The 18574-nt window shown below is 55.1% G+C and overlaps 1 protein-coding gene across 6 annotated transcripts; it reads left to right on the top strand.

The window, feature by feature from the left end:
• The first annotated feature begins 1219 nt into the window (after nucleotides 1-1219).
• Nucleotides 1220-18427, top strand: CIITA (class II major histocompatibility complex transactivator). 6 transcript variants are annotated; one of them, XM_088147893.1, is made up of 16 exons: nucleotides 1220-1553; nucleotides 6284-6382; nucleotides 6957-7082; nucleotides 8073-8132; nucleotides 8502-8582; nucleotides 9005-9154; nucleotides 10008-10127; nucleotides 10966-12619; nucleotides 13462-13650; nucleotides 14040-14108; nucleotides 14920-15000; nucleotides 15531-15623; nucleotides 15975-16058; nucleotides 16339-16422; nucleotides 16825-16908; nucleotides 17237-18427. In XM_088147893.1, the coding sequence occupies exons 1-16, from the start codon at nucleotides 1253-1255 to the stop codon at nucleotides 17310-17312; spliced, it is 3351 nt and encodes a 1116-aa protein (XP_088004019.1). In that variant the 5' UTR covers nucleotides 1220-1252; the 3' UTR covers nucleotides 17313-18427. The 6 variants fall into 6 exon arrangements, with proteins under 6 accessions (XP_088004019.1, XP_088004018.1, XP_015744618.3 ...); XM_088147892.1 differs by having other exon boundaries at nucleotides 14037-14108; nucleotides 17237-18426; XM_015889132.3 differs by having other exon boundaries at nucleotides 13477-13650; nucleotides 14037-14108; nucleotides 17237-18425.
• The last annotated feature ends 147 nt before the right edge of the window (nucleotides 18428-18574 follow it).

Raw genomic sequence — 18574 nt, 5'->3', positions numbered from 1 at the left:
GCCGTAACGTGGGAAGGGGCTTCCAGGCCTCCTCGGCCCCCCCACCCCGGACTGTGCTCGCACGTGGCGTGCGTTGGAACGGCTCAGCGCCCGGAATTCCCCCTCCCGTGGCTAGGCGCTCCCGCACATCTGCGGTTTAGGGAGGCCCCTTTGCAGGAGGCGCGCCCCACCCGGGCCCTTGGAACGGAGCCGGCCGGGGAGGCCGGTTCTGTCCGCGGTCCCGGTCCACGCGGAGGCGGAGCCGAGGCTGCCGCGAGGCGCACGGGGGACCCGCGGCCGCCGTTCGCTCCCTCCCTGCGCTGCGCTCCCCTCCCCTCCCTTGGTCTGGGTCCGAGGGGGAGCCCTGGAACACGGGGGGACCCGCCAGGCTCGGGCGACCTCCAGGCTGGCAGCACAGCTGGCCCGGCGGGGTCCCATCTGGCCGCCCGGCGTGCCCCCCGCAGGGAGCCTCGGCCCGAGGCCGAAAGGCCGAGGCAGCCTCAGGAGCCCGCCTTCTCTTCAGCGGAGAGGCGATTTTAAAGCCCCACGGAGCGTCCCCGAGCCTCGGTCCGCTTCCCCGCTCGCGCCGGGCGAAAAGTGCCCCTGAGCGCCCGGGCAGCGCTGCGCGGGATGGCGCTGCTGCAGTTCTGCAGTCTCCCGGGGGGCATTTAAGGGGCGCGGGGCGAAACACCCACCGCCCTGCTCTTGGGGTCCAGAGGGTGGGCGAAGCAAAGGGACCGACTCCCCCCCCCCGTTGCGTTCAAGGAGTTTTCGATGGCCACGTCCAAGGAGGGCCCAAAAGCAGCTCGCAGAAGGTTTCTGCACATAAGTAAAATTACGCGTGTCCTTTCACAAGCAAGGCTCTCTCTCACACCCCTCTGAACAAAGCCCTAATTTTGGCTCTAGCGACAGTTCGGGTGAATTTCCTGCTCTTGGGGGATTTTTTAAAAAGCCACCTGCCATCTATCGTTTTGCTATTAATGCAGACAAGGAAATACGGTAGTAAATCCATTTTTGCTAAGATCCATTTTTAGAAGTAAAAAAATAAATGAGAACGTGTTGGAGCTTCTTTGGAAGCTGCATTCATACATTCAGCAAAATGAGGAAATAATTGTGATGATTCCCCAAGTCAAACGCTATTGTTACCGTTTTCTTTTTTCACTTCATCTTTTTGGAATGCTGGTAAGATGAGGTTTGCCATATAAATATGGTATGAAGACACAGAAGAGCAGCACAAACAATTCAGAGAAATCCAAGTCTTCCTGCTGCCAAGATGAATATTTTCAAGGCAATCTTACCAGAGGTTAGGGAGATTTTATCAAATGCTTCCGCCCTGCAGGTTCAAACTTTCCTGGAATACATGTTGGGGGAAGGAATCATATCAAACGAATATTATCAGACGTTACTTTATGAAAAGGACACTGATGATTTAGCAAGGAAGATTGCTCTGACCCTTCTTGGAAAACAGGCTGAGCAACTGAATTCCACAGGCCTGTCCTGTTTACAGCTTTCTGGCAATCCTAGAGGAAATGCTAAGAATGGAGCAGTCTCACTGAGGACTAGAAACTTGACTGGTAAGCTTGGTTAATATAATACGATTCTCTGTGCGCTGAATGTTTCTCAATGTTTGTGTGTGGGAAGGGAATAGTTATTTAAGGTACATCCACCCTCATTCCCTGAGCAACACCTCTTCCTGGTCAGTTTGATAATTTCAGCTGGCTTTGTCTTACAGATAGATAGATACATACTTAGCTCTAACGCTAATTTGAATTTAATTCCAAAATCAATAAACACTCAATTTAATTCTCAAATAGGATAAATCCCCCCCCCCGCCGATAGATAGGATTTATCCTATTTGAGAATTAAATTAGTGCTTGATCCCCCCCCCCATCTGTTTTGCTAACTGCCTTTCTGACCTTATGTTGCTGCTTGGATCTAAGATTTAAATATTACTGTTGCATTTCAATTTATCATCATAAATAGGGCAGGGGGACATTCTGGAACCTTGTTTTAAAATCTTGAAGCCATGATTTAATTAATTTGAGAAAGGAACCTCAGCGATGGCCAATAGAAATATTGGATTGGCTTTGTGAAATTCAGCTATTTATTTCCTTTTTGTCCTGACTCTGGTAACCTCCCCACCCACCTGCAAAACTCCTTGTTGAGGGGACCTACTTGCGAGATAAGAATAGGGCACCGACAGTTACCATCAAGAGTTTCAGTATGAATAGCCTTCTAACGTTAGATTAATTTCTTGGAAACGTTGAGCTGTCTGCTCAGGAGACTTTCCTCCTGCTTCTGGCTGCTGTGCCGAGCGATCCTGGAGCCCCTCTCTGTGGGGCACGGAAGACCCCCTTGCCCACAGCATCAGAACCAAGAGCCGAATCTACCCTGGCCTCGCCCTTCGCGCTCCCCGGGGCGGAGAAGGGACACCCTCTGGGCTGCTACGGCCCCTTCCCATCCTTTGTTCAGAGGCAGGGGCTTCTCTTCAGGGGCTCCCAGCGAGGAAGGCTCTCCGCAGCCCAGGGAGAAGGCAGGGGTGGGCTTCTGCCTCAGCACCAGGCGCTGGTCCAGTTTTCCAGCTGGAAGTTTGGAGCCTGCCCAGACCAGAGGGAACGCTCAGGGTCAGCAACTCGCCTGCGGGGATGCGGGGCCGGCCCGTGGAGTCGCTGCTCCTGGAGGATGTCGGCAGAAACCCACCGGGGGTGGGGTGGGGCTAGCAGCTGAAGGGTCAGCCCCTGGAAGCCCTTTCTTCCAGGGTGAGGCAGCGGGGCAGGAGGAGAGATCACAAGGGCCTGCCACCTCCAGTCCCCCATATCCTCTGCAAGGAGAAGGGCAGAGAAATGGTGGACGGGGCCTCCCTGCTGGCCCTCGGGATGAGCCTTGTGACACATCCATCTTCTCCAGCGAGCCCCAGATGCACTGGGTGACGGTCCCGGCGACCGCGGCTGCCTAGAAGAACGTCAGGAAGTACAGTCAGCGTACCCGGAGGTTGCCAAGAGCAGGACTGCGGCTCGTTGCCATCACCCGCCTGACCAGCACTATTGCGTTGGGAGGCGAAAGCGACTTTCTGTTCCCACATCAATCAGTGGCCTGTGAGTTGGCCTGGGCTGACTTCCTGGGTCCCAGCTCAGCCCGTCTCTGTCGCGCCTCAGTGCCAGCGCAGTGATGTCAGTGCAACTGTCCACACTGTGGCCGTCCACCGGCCGCACTTTGGCTACGGGGTAGGCAAAATTGTCCCGTGTGACCGGGCTGTGGGAGGAGGCAGGAGGAGAGCGCATGCAAAGCACAGAGGGAAGGATTTCATAATGAAGGAGATGTGGGGAATAACTCCTGTCTGTTCGCAAAGAAGTCACTGGGTGGACCTGCTGGAATCTGGATCACAGGGTGGAGAAAGTGAAACAGCAGCTCACTTTCGCTTCTGATGCTGCATCAGTCACAACACAGGAGGCAAGTGAGGAGCCCTTTGGGAGCAGGCAGTTCCCCACCTCTGCTTGCTCACGAGCAGACTGAAGTGGCGTGCGTCCTGAACGTTTTGCACTCGAGCTGCCTGGTGAGGAATCTGCCTGCCCTGATGGTACGTACTTGAGCGCTGCAGGGCGTGTGGAGTTTGTGGTCAGGCAGGGTACGAAACCGGGGTGTTCGCTGTTTCCCGGAAAAGGCCATGATGAAGAAAGGGGGTTAACAGCCTTGGAAGCACTTAATAAATGGTTTTTGAAACCCTCATAGGAGAATCGGAGGGAAATTCCACCTTACCACCCTGCTGGGATTCCCCCAACTTGTTTATGGTCAGTCACCTGCTGCTAGATAAAGAGCCTGGCACCCTGGCCACATCCAGGGTTGCTCAGTGGCATCCAGATGGCTTGTGATCAGGCGCTCCCCACCCTGCCCCTCTTGCAGAACGGGCAGCTTGAACGGTCCCCACAAGGTCAGTTTCTACCTCTTGCAGCCTTAGAATCCCACCGGTGTGAGCGCTCTCTGCTTCTGGCTTTCCCGAGGCTCCGCTGCCTGCCTTGAGACACCCGTGCGCCTCCTTTGCCACCCAGGAGAGCCGTGAGAAAGGGCCATGGCAAGACCGCCCTCTTGTTGACCTAGCTTAGCTGATGGCATTGCTCGGGCAGAAGGAATGTTTGGGGACTCTGAAGACTGGAGAGAAACAGTCATAAACTGGCAAGCTGGCAGCGCCCTCGAATTCTCAGGGAGGAGAGCAGAAGGGGCTAGCCCCCTCCTCTCCTATTAAACACTGAGTGTTGTGGGGTGGGGCCTTGCAGTTCTGCCTCTGGTTGAATCCCTGTTCTGTGGGCCCCTCCCTCTCTCCTGTGTGTGGGTGTGTGCAGAAAAGGAGAGGCAGGTGAGCTGCGCTTTCTTAAAGGAAGGTAATTATTCCTCCTCCGCGGCTGGAAAGCAACTAGTTGGCCATTCAGATAAGAGGAAGATTCCGTTTTCCATTTTCATTTAGAAAGGGAAAAGCGTGATTCACTGTTCATAAGTTTGGAGGCTCTGGATGGATGGAGGCTTGGTTGGGGGGCAGCTGACCAGGAGCCCCAAGTTTTGGTTGGTGGAGAGCTTGGCTAGACCCAACCGGTAGGTTTGTCAAGGAGCGCAAGGCTGCCTCTCCTCCTCCTGGGGCTTTCCAGAGGGGCAGCTGTCTGCCCTGGAACCTGCGTGTTTGCCCATGTGCTCTTAGCCCCATCCTCATTTCTAACGCTGAGAGACCACAACGTTGTGGTGGCGGTCCCAAAGCCATCAATGCAACAAGGTGCGCTTTTGAGTTGCAGCAAGTGGCACAGCTCCCCTACTTTTGGGGGGGTCTTCCAAGGAAACGGGATGTTTTCTTGCCCATGAGCGGAGCACCATTTGCTTGAACTAAGCTGGAATCCCCCCTCCCCTCCCCCACAAAGTTCTGGCTTGATTTCCCAATTGGTTTGGACCTTTTGCCGATATTTATAGAACAGACGCATGTCACAGACGATCGAAGCCCCAACTTTCAGTTCTCCTTTTGCCTATGTGAGTGCAGCTGTGTGGTCTAACGCACTCCTCTGAACCATTCATGGTAAAAAAGTGTGCAGAAGAGTTGCTGGGGCTGTATTTTGCCGGCTTTTTTTAACCTGTGGGTCCCCAAGGGGCTCCATAACCTGCTGCTTGGATCCCCAGCAGAAGGTGTCTTTGGTCTGTGACAAGTCAGTCATAGGAAGGGCAACTTAGAAGCCAAGTTATTGCAAACTGCAGAGGGGGCTCTTTCTTCTGTCGGGGGTGCTAACTGGTTCTGAAGCGCCCCTCTCAATTCAGGACTGCTCTGACGTCCTCTCAGATCACTAACCATGATCCAGCCTAGGGAAATCCATTACTTCAGGCAGATCAGGACTCCTCCAGCCTCCACCTTGCCAGAAGCTGCTCCAGCTGAAGGCCATCCTCACCGGCCGGTCTTCATTTTCCTTTTGGAAAAATAAAAACAGCTTTGAAGCATCCTTCCAGGGGACTGTGAGAACATCACAGGAGTCCTACTGGAGCCCAGAACTCTTCTTATCCTGGCGCAGCTGTGTTCACCCAACGTGCTGACCCACTTTCTCTTTCATCTGCCAGCCTTGAGCTGAGCGTTTGGTGAGAACCTTGCCCATCTGGATGTGGAGCAGCAGACTGCCTCAGAAGAGGGGGCCAGCTAGACGAAGCACATCCACACGTTGTGCCAACACAGCTTTTCTGTTCCCACCAGGACAAGCTTGTGGCTGCAAAGCCCCACAGGGGTCCAGTCGCCCTGCAGAGAAGTCCTTCTGTGTCTCTCTCCTTGGTTGCTTCTCCTCCTGGGGGGGACCCCAACCCTGCAGGATAATTTCTTGGGTGCCCGCTGTCTTCTCCTAGGTCCTGTGCCAGCTGGCCCTTTTCATGGTGGCTGATCATCCCAGCCAGATGGTAGACCGTGTTTTATAGCTTAGTGCATCATGGGAAGCCGGAGACAATCTCACTGTGGTTTATTCAGCAAACCAAAATAAAACAAATCCTGGATCAGTACATTTACCCGAAGCCAGCCACAGACTGGCGTCCTGGTTCCCTTTTAGTGCAAACATCCTGAAGAGTGTCACCTTCCTTCACAGCCCAGTTTTTCCAGATCTTTGGAAAGCAGATCCAGGCATAAGGGTTAGGAAGACAAAATACGCATTGATTTATTTCTTTCCAAAGCAGGTGGTGGGATGTTCTCACACCAACCCATACTTTAAAATAGCCCAAGGCAAATGACTGGAAGTCCATCATTTCACCTTTTTAAGAGCTTCAACCATGTTTTCCCTCCCTGCTGTTTCCATATCAGATGATGTGACACCCGCAAGGATCCCGCCAGAGACCCTCTGCGAGGTCCACCCTTCATTTCTGGGCAAGCTGACGGAAGAGATGGCCGAGGCTCCTCCAGGTGCTTGACCCTGACTTAAGGAAGGCCCCTTCCCTTCCCTTCCCTTCCCTTCCCTTCCCTTCCCTTCCCTTCCCTTCCCTTCCCTTCCCTTCCCTTCCCTTCCCTTCCCTTCCCGTCTCTTGCTGGCTTCGCTCAGCTGGGCTCCCCACCGACGCTTGTCCCCTCCGGACAGGCAAGAGGCTTCTGTGTCCATCGGGTCCTAACGCGACTGCAGTTCAGGAATTCCCAGGCAGCGTAGCTATTGGGTGGACAGGCTGGGAAAGAGGGGCGCTGGAGCTGCAGGGCGCCGGCCAGGCACTTTCCCACCACCTCCTTTGAGGCTGATTTTCGACTTCCCGGCCTAACTCCCTGGTGGTCTCCCATCCAGCCGACTCTCCCTCCTGCGGCCAGCCTCTCGCGCTCCCTCCGAGGTTCGCGAGCCCTGCTTGGGCTTCTTCTGGGCTGAGCTCGTCTCCTGGGGGGCAGCCTTTCTCTCTGGAGACGGAGGGCAGGGAGGAACCGAGAGCCTCAAGGGGACAGGCCGGCTCTCTCGTGTCTTTTGTCACAAGTGGCGTTTTCTCTCTCCCCCCCCAAGTTCAAGCCACTGAGGTGATCAGCGACGATCAAGACAACCCCGAGGTGTTTTACACTGTGGAACGGGATGAAAGCGGAGAAGTTGTCTGCCTGTGCTCCGATATGGGGGAGGCCTATGACAAAATCGGTGGGTGACGCCTTCAGGGTCGGTAGCGTCTGGCCAGGGGAAGACGCCCCAGCCCGAGAAATCACTCATCCCATCCTCTCCGTCGACACAAGTTTGTAGATCCCCTAAAAGAAGGAAGACCGAGAGCTGGATGGGTGTGATGGAATGGAATTATGAAAGCCAAGCTCAGGGAGATAAACATTTTCTTAGCTCACCAGAACCGCGTGGGAGGAACAAGAGGATGAGACTGGCACCTCCCTGAGGAATTCAGACTGTTGTGGCTGGAGGGCTTTGGGAACTGGGGTTTCAGTCTGGGAAGATTCTTGCTAGAGGTTGTAGCTAATAAACATAGCTGGACTGAATTTGCATGGTCTCTTGGAGTTCCTTGGGCTAGGCCTGACATCAGTCTTCCCAGACTGAAACCCCAGCTCCCAAAGTCAGCCAGCCACAACAGTGTGAATTCCTCAGGGAGGTGCCAGTCTCATCCTCTTGTTCCTCCCACGCGGTTCTGGTGAGCTAAGAAAATGTTTATCTCCCTGAGCTTGGCCGTCATAATTCCATTCCATCACAATGGGTTCCCTATTTTCTGGAAGGATGTCCCACAACTGGGGGGCTCCACCCAGGGGGCCACCCGCCTCCCGAAAGCCTTTTTCCAAAGGTGCAGGTTAACCGCCTCCTTTCGGGCCCATTGAGGCTCCTGAGCGTCACAGTGGACACGACCACCTCCCATTGTGAGGTGGTTAGCCAGGGAAGGGCAGGGAGGCTCCGATGGCACGGAAGGGTTTTCCTTTAGCTCCACAAAGGAGGCAAGCAGAGCAAGGCCTGGAGAGACGTGGAGGAAGGATTAAAAAAAAAACAGCTCCCTCCCCCCCAGGAGCCAAATTTAAGCGGGTGGCAGAGTGCCCCCCTGTGGGCAGCGTGTTTGGCGAGAGGTTTGGACTTCAGAAAGGGTTTGTGGTGCCTGATGTGTCATGTCATCTCCCCCCACCCCCACCCGCCATCCATCTTTAGCTGCACTGGCTGAATACTTACTAAAAGACCAGCAAGACGCCCCGGTGGACGAGCACTTTGGTGAGCATCCTCTTCCCCCTCCTTTGCTATCCTTTGCTTCCAGGGGCCACATTCAAGGCCCCCTTGGGAGGGTCCGGCTTTCCTCTGGCCAGGATGGGCCACCCCAGAGCTGGCCGCCTGAGCAGGAGAGCTTCCCCAGGCGAAGGGCTCCATGCCCAGCCTGCTCTTCCTCCCCTCCCACCCTTTATTGGCACCGGCTGCTTGGGCTTGTTTTCATTCTGGGATGCTTTTAATTCGGGTGTTGCCCCTCCCCAAAGGCCCTCCTTCTTGCATTTAAATCACGGCCCTCCCCCTCTTTTCTTCCATTTGCCCCACTCCCAGCCCCGTCAGTGCTAATAATCCTCTCTGGTTCTTCTCTTTTGCAACCAGAGAGCCTCTTTTCGGATGTTGCAGCTGCTGAAGGCTCCAGGGGCTGCACAGAGGCCCCAGATGCCAAGCGCCAAAAGCTGGGTGAGTGGGCGCCTCCCTCGGTGGGCGGCTTCTCTTCCAGCAGCCGATCTGCGCCCTGCCCCAATCCCCTTCCACACACGGGACTTTGCGGCTGCCTAGCACGGCGGTCGCCTTGCCCTGGCCCTTGAAAGAGAGGCCCACCAGCCCCCTTTTCTCTCTGGCTCTTCTCCACTTCCCTCGCGTTGTGGGACCCCCTTTCCGAGAGTCCAACTGTCTTCGTTTCCTTGCGAAAGATCTTGCCTCTTGCACCTTCTGCCCTCAAAGCGTCCACCTTCGCCCCCTGCTCCACCTTCTGGCCATCCTGATGCGAAGGCCGCCTTGGGCTGCTTGAGTCGCAGTCTCTGCCCAAGTGAGTGAGTGGGAACGGGACTGGCGCTGCATTGCTTTGGGCAAGGCCTGGTAACCTTCCTTTTCTTCTACAGCTCTCTCGCCGGCTCTGTGCATTGTGAGCGGGGACCCCGTCACCGTCCCTCTGAGCCCCGACCAGGAGGGCACCGTCTCTCCGTCCGACTTCCGCGTGCAAATTTTGGTGGCCGCTGTTGGCCCTGCGGGGAAACCTCCTGAAGCGTTCGGTACGTGAAAGCAGCCACGGGACCTGGGCTCTGTGCCCGACAGGCCGATGCTCTCCTGCGGCAGAGTGTGCCTGGATGGGTCTCAATGGCAGAGAAGCATCAGTTGCAGAGCCGGGCTGAGAGCAGCTGGGTTGGGAGGGCTTCTTCTCCTGCTGCATGGCCCGTGGCACATGGCCTGTGGCAGCCCCCGGCAAGAGGCTGGAGCAAATTCCAGGGGTGGGGGCTCTGCTCAGCCCCCCTCCCTCTTTCTCATTTGACCTGCTGCTGATCTGGAGGAGGAGGAGGAGGCCGGTGTCCCCCTGTCTCCACCACCCAGGGTTGGATAGAGAACTGGGCTGCCCAGCTTGGGGCCCTTGGTTCAAATTCAGTTCCTGCCCCTGCATTGCAGTGGGGGAAGAAGCACCACCTCCCCAAGAGATGCCAATCTAGAGGCTGTTGCTACAGACCCCTCCTTCAACCGGGAGACTCCTTGCCCTCTTGGTCGGCCTCGTTCAGCCCTCAGAGTGATGGGAGTGGGCGTCCGAGACGGCTGGGCAGGCTGATTCAGATGGCACAAGCGACTCCCGCTCTAGCGGTCTGTTCTGGAGATGTCTCCAGCATAAGGCAGGGAAGGTATTTTGGCCCAGTTTTGACAGAATGAAAACTCCCTGTCCGTTTTTGTGTAGCCAAAACCACACCACCCACCGACAAGAACGGGGCATCAAGGTTTGTAGCCTTCAGAGCTCCTGGCTTTGGATGGTACCACCAGGATTCACAGTTGACTCTGGCCGGGCTTCAGTCCCTTCCTTGCAAGTCTTCCTCTGTGGGAAGGAAGGAGGACTGAGAGCAAACCTTCCTTCTCTCTCTTTCGCAGGATCTTCTGCAAATCCGGAGCTCTGGTGCTTCCCGCGACATATGAGCAATATCCAGATGATCTTCACCTTTGAAAATGCCCAGGACCCCCCCTTGCCTCCTGGGCCACCAACTTCCCCAGGTGACTTCCCTGTTCAGCCTTTCCCACAGGCCGCCTCCAAGAGAGCTGGATCTCAGGACCATCACATCACCCAGCAAGGCCCAAGGCCAGGTCATCTGGGAACCTGTCCTGGAGAAAGCTGTGCCAAAGTAGAATAGTGCTTGTACAAAACCCCAGTAGGATTTACCCAGAAGTTAACTGGTCTTGATGGAGGTCCCCCCCTCCCTGCTTCCTGTTCTTCAGGGGGCAGGAGGGTGACCAACTGGCTGTTTATTTATGGGTGAAGGATGTGGGAGCGGTGGGCTCATTATGGGTGGGTGGCACCCCCTCCCTTTAAGCCAGCTTCCCAAAGCCTTGGGGAACTCCAGGTTCCCCAGTTTTGTGCCAGTCCTGGATCTGCCAGTAAATGAAAGCACCATTGAAAGAAACTTGAAGGATAAGTATCTCAGTGGGGTCACCCAAGCCAGGTTCATAAGTCATGGGGGAGACCCAGATTCAGTTCCAGCCTGGGGACTTTGGGCCAGCCCCTCCCTCCCAGGGTGGTGGTTGTGGGGAGAAATGGACAAGGGAGTGCTATGAAGGCCACCCTCAGCTCTTTTCAATGAAGGAAATCAATCGTGCTAAACCATGGTTTGTTGAACAAGCCCAGATGACCTGGTCCACATATAGTGATAAATCTTGAATAAGCTCCTCCTGCTGGGTCTGCCCGTTCTGGTTTGCAAAGGAGTTGCTTGCAGGGATACCTTGGGAGTCACAAGAGGGGGAGAACTTTGAAGAAAGGGCAGGACCTCAGACTTAAAGGTGCTGGCTTTCTTCCATGTCCACCCCATGCTCCTTGATCTTCTCTGCCCTTTTCTAGAGCTGGTGAGGGCCTTCTGCAAGCGGATGAAAGACCATTTCCGGAGAGAGTGCCAGTCAGGGCCTCGGCAGCTCCTGGGAGATCTTTACCTTGACGGGGACTTGGTGCAGCATCGCCCAGACAGTAGGAGTGGGAGGAGTGCGGACCTGAGGTTCTGCAACCCAGGAGAGAAGTGGGAGGCCCCCGTGGAGAGAAGCAAGCTATTCCAGATGCCTGGGAAAAATGACCTGGGCAGCAGAGTCATTGTGGTCTTGGGGAAGGCAGGCATGGGGAAAAGTCTTCTGGTCCAGAAGATCTGCCTGGACTGGGCCAATGGCCAGATAGCCCAATTTGACTTTGTTTTCCAATTTGATTGCCGGAGGCTGACCCTTCTCCATGGGACCTACCATGACCTCAAACCCCTGCTCTTGGACTCCCTGGGTGGGCTCTGCGAGGGAGTGGATGAAGTCTATGAGCTCATGTTGAAGAACCCAGAAAGAGTCCTCCTCCTTTTTGACGGTGTGGGAGAACTGAAGGATCCAGATGGCTTTCCGTCTGGTTCAGGGAGCCCGTCCCACAGGAAAGCTCACGGCATTGGCATCATCTTGGCCGCCCTCTTCCAGAAGAAGTTACTCAATGGCTGCACTTTGTTATTAACGGCACGGCCCAAAGCAAGGCTTCCCCAGTATTTCCCTCGGGTGGACACAGTCCTGGAAGTCGTGGGCTTCTCTGTGGAGCAGGCATCGCTCTACCTTGCCCGCTACTTTGAAGGCTCCTCCCACTGGGATCAGAAGGTGAACCTGATCAAAACCTCTCCTTACCTGTTCAGTCACTGTTACAATCCTGGCCTCTGCCAGTTTATTTGCGGGGCTATATTTGAAATGAGAGGTGAAGAGCTGCCTTCCACTCTTACCGGCCTCTTCGTTAGGTTCCTTCTCCACAAGTTGGCAAGTTCAAGAGCAAACAGCGCGGCCTCAGACTATCAGAACATCACTGCCTTAGCTGAGGTCTCTTGGTCTCTTGGTCAACGTTGCCAAAATGCCCTCTTGAGCGATCAGTTCCCTTCCGTTGATGTAAAGGAGTTTGCTCTGAAGACTGGGCTCATGGTGGAGGAGCGGGGTGTATATGTGTTTTCCAACTTCGGGATCCAAAATTTCTTGGTGGCCCTGCATTTGACTCTTGCCAAAGAGATCAAGGGCAAAAAACTCACCAAATACCTTGGCTTGGGGTCCAAGTCCAGGAAATTCCTCTCTTCATGGGGCCTGGTGCCCCATTTCTTGTCTGGCTTACTGTTCTTTAAGGATGACCTCAGCAGTTCCTTCCTTTTTGGCAAGGAAGGTGAGCTAGATACAGAGAAGATGATCACCAAGAAGCAGAGAAGTCTTTCGAGATTCATCCGGAAAGTTTCCATTAGGGATTTAAGACCAGACAAACTACTGGAGCTTCTCCACTGTGTCCATGAAACAGAAGACCAATACCTCTTGAACCATTTGGTCCTGGAGCTCAGGCCAGACCTCTCTTTCTTGGGCTCTCCACTCACTCCATCTGATGTCGATGTCCTGCACTCTGTGTTGAGAAGGTCCTCCAAGGAGTTCGCTTTAGACCTGAGGGGGAGTTGCCTTCACTTGGATGGACTCAGGAGGCTTATTGACTTGAAGAATGTCACAAAGTTCAGGTTGGTTGGAGTTTTCTGAGTGTTGCATCTGGGTGAGGATTGGGCTTCAGGTCACTAGGTTTGGGGACCAGGTGTTATGAAAAAAGGGCCAAAGAGCAGTGGATCTAGTGGGGGAGCCTAGATAGAGCCAGTCTTTGGGGCCTGCAGATGAGATGGCTGGAACTACAGCTTGAAAATGCTTCTAAAGGTTATTTTTGAGGGACTTCCTATGGGATTTATTCTGATAGTTCTGCCCCCTCCTGACCACTCTCAATGGTACACAACCCAAGCAAGTGGGATGAGGTCTACCTCTCCTGCTTGTGAGTGATGATATGGAGCCTTTGGCCTGCTGGTACATGACTGTGTTGACACTGGCTGGGAGATGAAACCTGCACCCCCGAGAAAGGGCCAGGGTGGAGGTAGATTCCAAATTCAAACTCAAGATGTTTTGGTTGAGGCCCAGTGTCCTTGGCATGCACGTGAAAATTATCTTTGGAACAACTCAAGGCATCTTCACTTGAAGGGATGACAGGGCTAGAAGAGGGCAGATCTAAGGCCTGGGAAGGTGAGGGAGGAGCTGCTGTCAGTGCCGAGGGAGCAGCCTCAGGCTAGATCAGACCTTGGTCCATCTAGCGCTGCAGGGTGTCTGAGAAGGCCAGGACCAAACCCAAGGTCTTCCCAAAGTGAAGGCAGAATCAGATAGACTGGGGAAGGCAGAGGAAGTATTCCATCCCCGAGACTGGAGGAGTTTCTTGTCCTGAAGCCAGGAGGAGCTGGTGGTGGTGAATCCCTCTGCTGCAGCAGAACTAGTTGGAGACCTTCCAGCGTGAGAGTGACAGACTGAGTTTCCCCAGTTTCTTCAGGGACTCTTTTTGTAGGGTGCCCCTCGATGAGGCTGTTGAGCTCTGGAGGCACCTGTGGGAAATCAAGGAGAGGAAACCCCTGCAGACAGCCATGGAGAAATTCCTTGTGGTGTCCTTCAGAGCCAAGACAATGAAGGACGTGGACTCGCTTCTCAGTCTGGTGCAGCTGCAGAGAGAAATGGTGGAAAGGTGAGGCGACCCCGCTGAACTGGGCTGGGTTCTATGGGGAGATAGCTCGCCGCAAAGATCCCAACCTACAAAGCAATCCGACACACACATCCCCAAGACCTGCATGAAAGGAAGGTCTCTAGATTAGCAGAGCATGTGGAGCAGGGGATTTAGGAAGGGGAGCAAGCAGATACCCCGCAGCTGCTCCGGGGTCTGACGTGACTTGGAAAGCGCAGCAGGTGTGGTGCCCGTCAAGCAGACTTGCGAAGCCTTGTGAAGATGGAGGGCGCTGGGGGGTCTAGGCTAGGAGCCGCAACTGTCTACACGGAAGAGGTCCTGCCCTTTGCACCCTCCCTCTCTTCTGAAAGCATTACACGCTGACCATCTCCCCCGCCTTTTCGGTTCAGCAGGGAGGACTCAGGGGGTTCCAGCAGCCATCTCATTCCAGCCATCGCTGGGCTCCTGCAACTAGAATTCAGGTAACTTAATCGAAGCGTATTTTAAGAGGGGAATGCAGCAGCAGGCAGAGCCTCTTTGTACTGAGGCAGTATACCCCAGAACAGCAGCCTGCTGGGGATGGGGGGTGGATGCCGGAGCTGACGGATCCTCGGCCTCTTCTGCCAAGAGGTTCCCGGCCTGGCCATGGACTTCCTCGCGGGTTGCCAGTCAGGAGCGAAGGGGTTGGGGAGCCACCTGTCCCTGCACAGGGGAGGGGAGGAGCACACCCTTCCTGGCGGCTGAGGGGCACCTTGGGTTAGCGGGCGTGAAGGAACTGTATGCGAGGCTCGTGGCACAGGTGAAGCCGAGCAGGGGGTCACCACCAAGCTTGGGGCAAAGGCTGTTTCTGGTCTGGTCACAGCCTCTCCCTCCCTGCCAGAACAGAAGAAGGCTGCCTTCTCCCCTGCCACCGCCCCGCGTTCTTCCCTTTGCCAGCCACTCGCTGGCTTCATTCTGAGGGCAAACAACCCCCCCGCTTCCTTTGCCACCTCCTCTTCAAGAGCAACGACCTCCAGCCGGGTTGGACAACTCCCATCACCCACAGCTTGGAGTCCTCTAGGAGTCACCCAACCCATCTAGAGGATGCCCAGTTAGGGAAGGTGCCATTCCTGGTTCCGTGGCAAGGAAAAAAGGCCGTTGGCTTTTCCTCTTTCTCTGGATTCCAGCCCTTGGGAATTCTCTTGAAAGGTCGGGCCTTCTGTGACTTCTGTGCCACATGGAGAGCAAGGGGCGTGGGGGGGCTTGGACCAGGAGTCAGCGCCCCCTCTTTCTCCCTCCCCGCTTGCCTTGCAGCCTCGGGCCCAGCTGTGCCCTGGAGGGTTTCCAAAAGTTGGCGGAGTCTCTGGTTGCCTTTCCAGCTCTTCGGCATTTGGAGTAAGTGAGCAGAGAGCTTCCTGACTCCATCTGGGGTGTGTCTTTGAATGGGGGGCTGAGGATGAGGAGCCCTCCCTGCCGGGTGCCAGGCTGTGGGCACAAAGGTCTGGAGCGCATCAGGACCGCAGTAACGGGAAGCAGCAGGTCCTTCTCCCCCCACACGCATTGCTCTGCTGGGTCTTTGGGATAAACTGCCCTGGCAAGCGAGAGCCTTTGGAGGAGAGCTGGAATGGGGCTCCTGTGATATTCCTAACCCTGCTGGCGACCTCCCCACACCCTGCACCCCTGGATCTAGCAGCCATGAGGTGGTTCTCGCAATGCAGCCCGTTCCTAGCTTGGTTTCCCCAGGTGGAAAAGTGCTGCAGCCCGCGAGGTTTTGTGCTCGCTGAGGTGTTTTGCAGAACCCGTCTTTTCTCCCACTGCTTCCTTGCCTTGGTGGCCCCTGGCCAGTGCTTTCCCCTGAAAGCTAGCCCCAGATTGCCCAGCACAGTTTGCAGCCCTCTGACCACAGGGACCTGGTTGTTCCACAGCTTGGATTCCCCCGAAGAAAATGAAATTGGAGACGAAGGGATGAAGTTCCTCAGCTGCATCCTTCCGTGCTTGGCGTCTCTGGAAATGCTGAAGTGAGTCTGCGGTTCTGCACCTCCTGGTTGCGGGAAGCTGGAAGGGGCATGGCCAAGAGCCCCCAAGTGGCATCTCCTGGAGAGCCCTCTGAAGCGCCCGCGTCGGGGTGCGAACGAAGGAACCGGGTCGAGCCATTTAATGGCGACTGTTCGTCCAAAGTGCCTAACAGCCAAAGCTCTTGGGACCGGTTATAAACAGCATGAAAAATCAGAAACAAGAAAACCATAGCCTTTATTTAGGGTTAAGAGGCTGCCGCTGAGCGGTGGGCCGCCTCACCCAGCCTCCCGCGGCAGGGAAAGGAATTTCCCGCTGCCTGGAACGTCCTGAGCATGGCCATGTTTTGCTCCTAGCTTGTCCCGGAACAAGATCACGGATCTGGGCACAGAGCCGCTGGCCAGAGCCCTGCCGTCCCTGCCTCTGCTGAAGACACTCAGGTGAGGCCGGGCCCCTCCCCCAGACTGGGGCCAGGCCCATGGGCAGCCCTGACCCGTCGCCAGAGCCTCAGCAGCCGATCGGGAATCTGGCTCTAGCGATGGGCACGGAAGAGGGAGGTTAGGAAACAGGTGCCCCCCCCATGCTGGGGGCTGTACCTCCTTTCTTCCCGCAGCCCTGCCTACTAAATGGCCCCCAACAGGTTTCCGTGGGGGAAATGTGGCCCTTGACCGAAAAGCGTGGATCGGCTCTCAAAGCTCACAGCTGTTTTTGCTCCGGTAGCTTGTACAAAAACAACATCGGGGATGCCGGAGCGGAGCGTTTTGCCGAGATGCTCCCCCAGATGAGCGCCCTGCGGGTGTTGGAGTAAGTGTCTGCGGTCTGTGGCCGAGCCCTGGGAGAGGGAGGGAGGGAGGCTTTATTCACAGCGTTGGAAGCCCTAGGTCTCGTACAGAACACCCCTAGCTGTGGCCACCCCAGCCTGCTCGGCCCCTCGACGGGGTGGGAATCCAGGCCAAGAAGAGGAGCTCGGCCCCAGCGGTTGAGTGACTCGGCCCCATCCCTGGTCTGCCCCACCAACTCTCAGGGGGGCCCCTGCACCCCAAAGTCCCAAATCCAGGGAGGCCTTGTAGAACAATAAGGGTGCTCAAAGACCCCGCTTGCTGCTCAGCCCTTTGCCATCTTCCTCGTGGCCGGCCTGCCCGTTTCTGGCAAAGTGAAGGGAGCGACCATAATTCAACAGCTGCCCTGTGCCGCCTTCCCCCCCAGCCTGCACTGCAACACGATTTCTGCCGCCGGAGCCCAGCGTCTGACGGACCGCTTGAGGAGATGCCCCCGCATTCAGAGCGTGGCGTAAGTCATGGCTTCTTGGCGATCGCGTCCTCCGTCCTGGCATGCCCAAAGTCTCCCTCCAAACTGCTCTAGATCAGATGGCCGCGCAGCAAACCCCTGTGCTGGAGCATTCTTCCACCTGGGGGCTTCTGCAGTGTCCCGAACTTCCTGGCCAGCTGCAGAGAGGGAAGCCCACCGTAATCAGATGCAGAGGATGGGGAAAGCCAGTCTGCGGTGAGAAGCAGAAGCTGGGGGCATTTTTGTAGGGAGACCCACTTCTTTCAGCTGCCTTGTTTGATGCTAACCTTTTTTTTTTCCCCAACAACTTGCTTTTTAAAAACCTTTCTAGGCTGTGGAACCCAACTATCCCTCACGGGGTTCTTGACCACCTGCAGCAGCTGGACTCTCGAATCAGAAGATTTTAGAGGCAGATGCGGACTGATAGGTTTGGACTCTGACGCGGGCGGGTGTCTTCAAGCGACGTTTAGGAGCTTCTGTGGTTCCACATTCCGCCTATTAAATGCTCCTCACTGTGGAACGTGTGCTGAATTACCCTCTTCCCAGTCATCAGCCTCTCAAAATGGGGGCTGGCGCTGTTGGTCCCCCTGCTTTTGAAACTACCATAAATCACCAGAAGCTATTTATGGTTGTCGGCGTGTTGAACCCTTTCATCTGGCCTGTGACAAAAATCTCTTTCAGTTAATTTCATCAAGGTAACTGATGAATAAGCACTTTGAATTAAAATGGTGCCCCCGATCAATCCATCAGGCTGAAGAGTCACTCCCCCGCCTCACGTCTTACTTCTAATCCTAGAGCTAGGAACCTTCGGGTGGCGATCGCGTGACTTTAAAGGAGGCCTCTCCCCTGTTTTCTCTCACACAGGAGGAAATTTTGCTGCTAAGCTAAAGCCGGGTGACCCATAAAGGCTGCTTTTTTTCTGTCCATGAATATAACCACCCAAAAGTACCCTCCGGGGTAGCTGGACTATAGGTCCTACGTTTTGCGATGTTGGTGAAGGCAAGTGGAAGAATGTCATAAAAATGGTGCGCGCGCGCGGGCATAGATGGATGTGTGCTTCCGTTCTTGCTCAAGCAGAAGTACCTGTGGAGAATAAGCCACTGACTTTTTTTTACTTCTGGTGCTTCCTGGATAAACTCAGCTACCTTTGAGCACTGACACCTTTCTGAAGTACTTCTGTGTGAATTCAGAAGATCGGCCGCTCGCAGCTTGCTGGAAGTGTGGAGAAATAACGTCTTGGAACTGACGCGCGAGCAGGCAAGGCAGAACTGGAATCCTGAGCACACAAGAGGTCATTTAGCAACTGGGGAGGGTGCCTCTGTGCCTATAAGCTTTTTTCTACACGCCAACTTACGGGAGTTAACTCTAATGTACAGTTTTCAGATACTCAGGAACTGTCATTAAACCTTTTTCTAGAAGTGTCTGACTTGATTTTGGAAAATGGGGATATTTATGGAGTCTTGGATTAAAAATTCGGGGGAGCTGTTAAACGAGCAGTTTTGCACTGATTTTGTACAATGCATCCTTCCCTTTAGGAACTGACCAACCGAAGGTGAGGAAGGACGGTTATTTTGCCATGGCCTCCAAAGGGTTAGACAGAGCTGAGGGGAAAAGTTATTGGTGGTTATTCCTAAAAGGAGTTTGGTGAGGCAGCAGAGGACGGGACCTG

This window comes from Python bivittatus, unplaced genomic scaffold (genome assembly GCF_059951505.1).
Source record: "Python bivittatus isolate LINGU-HERP-01145 unplaced genomic scaffold, Pbiv_v1 ctg000560_np1212, whole genome shotgun sequence".
In the NCBI taxonomy this organism is placed as follows: domain Eukaryota; kingdom Metazoa; phylum Chordata; class Lepidosauria; order Squamata; family Pythonidae; genus Python; species Python bivittatus.
Note: the sequence above shows the minus strand (reverse complement) of the source record. Positions and strands in the feature narration are given on the sequence as shown.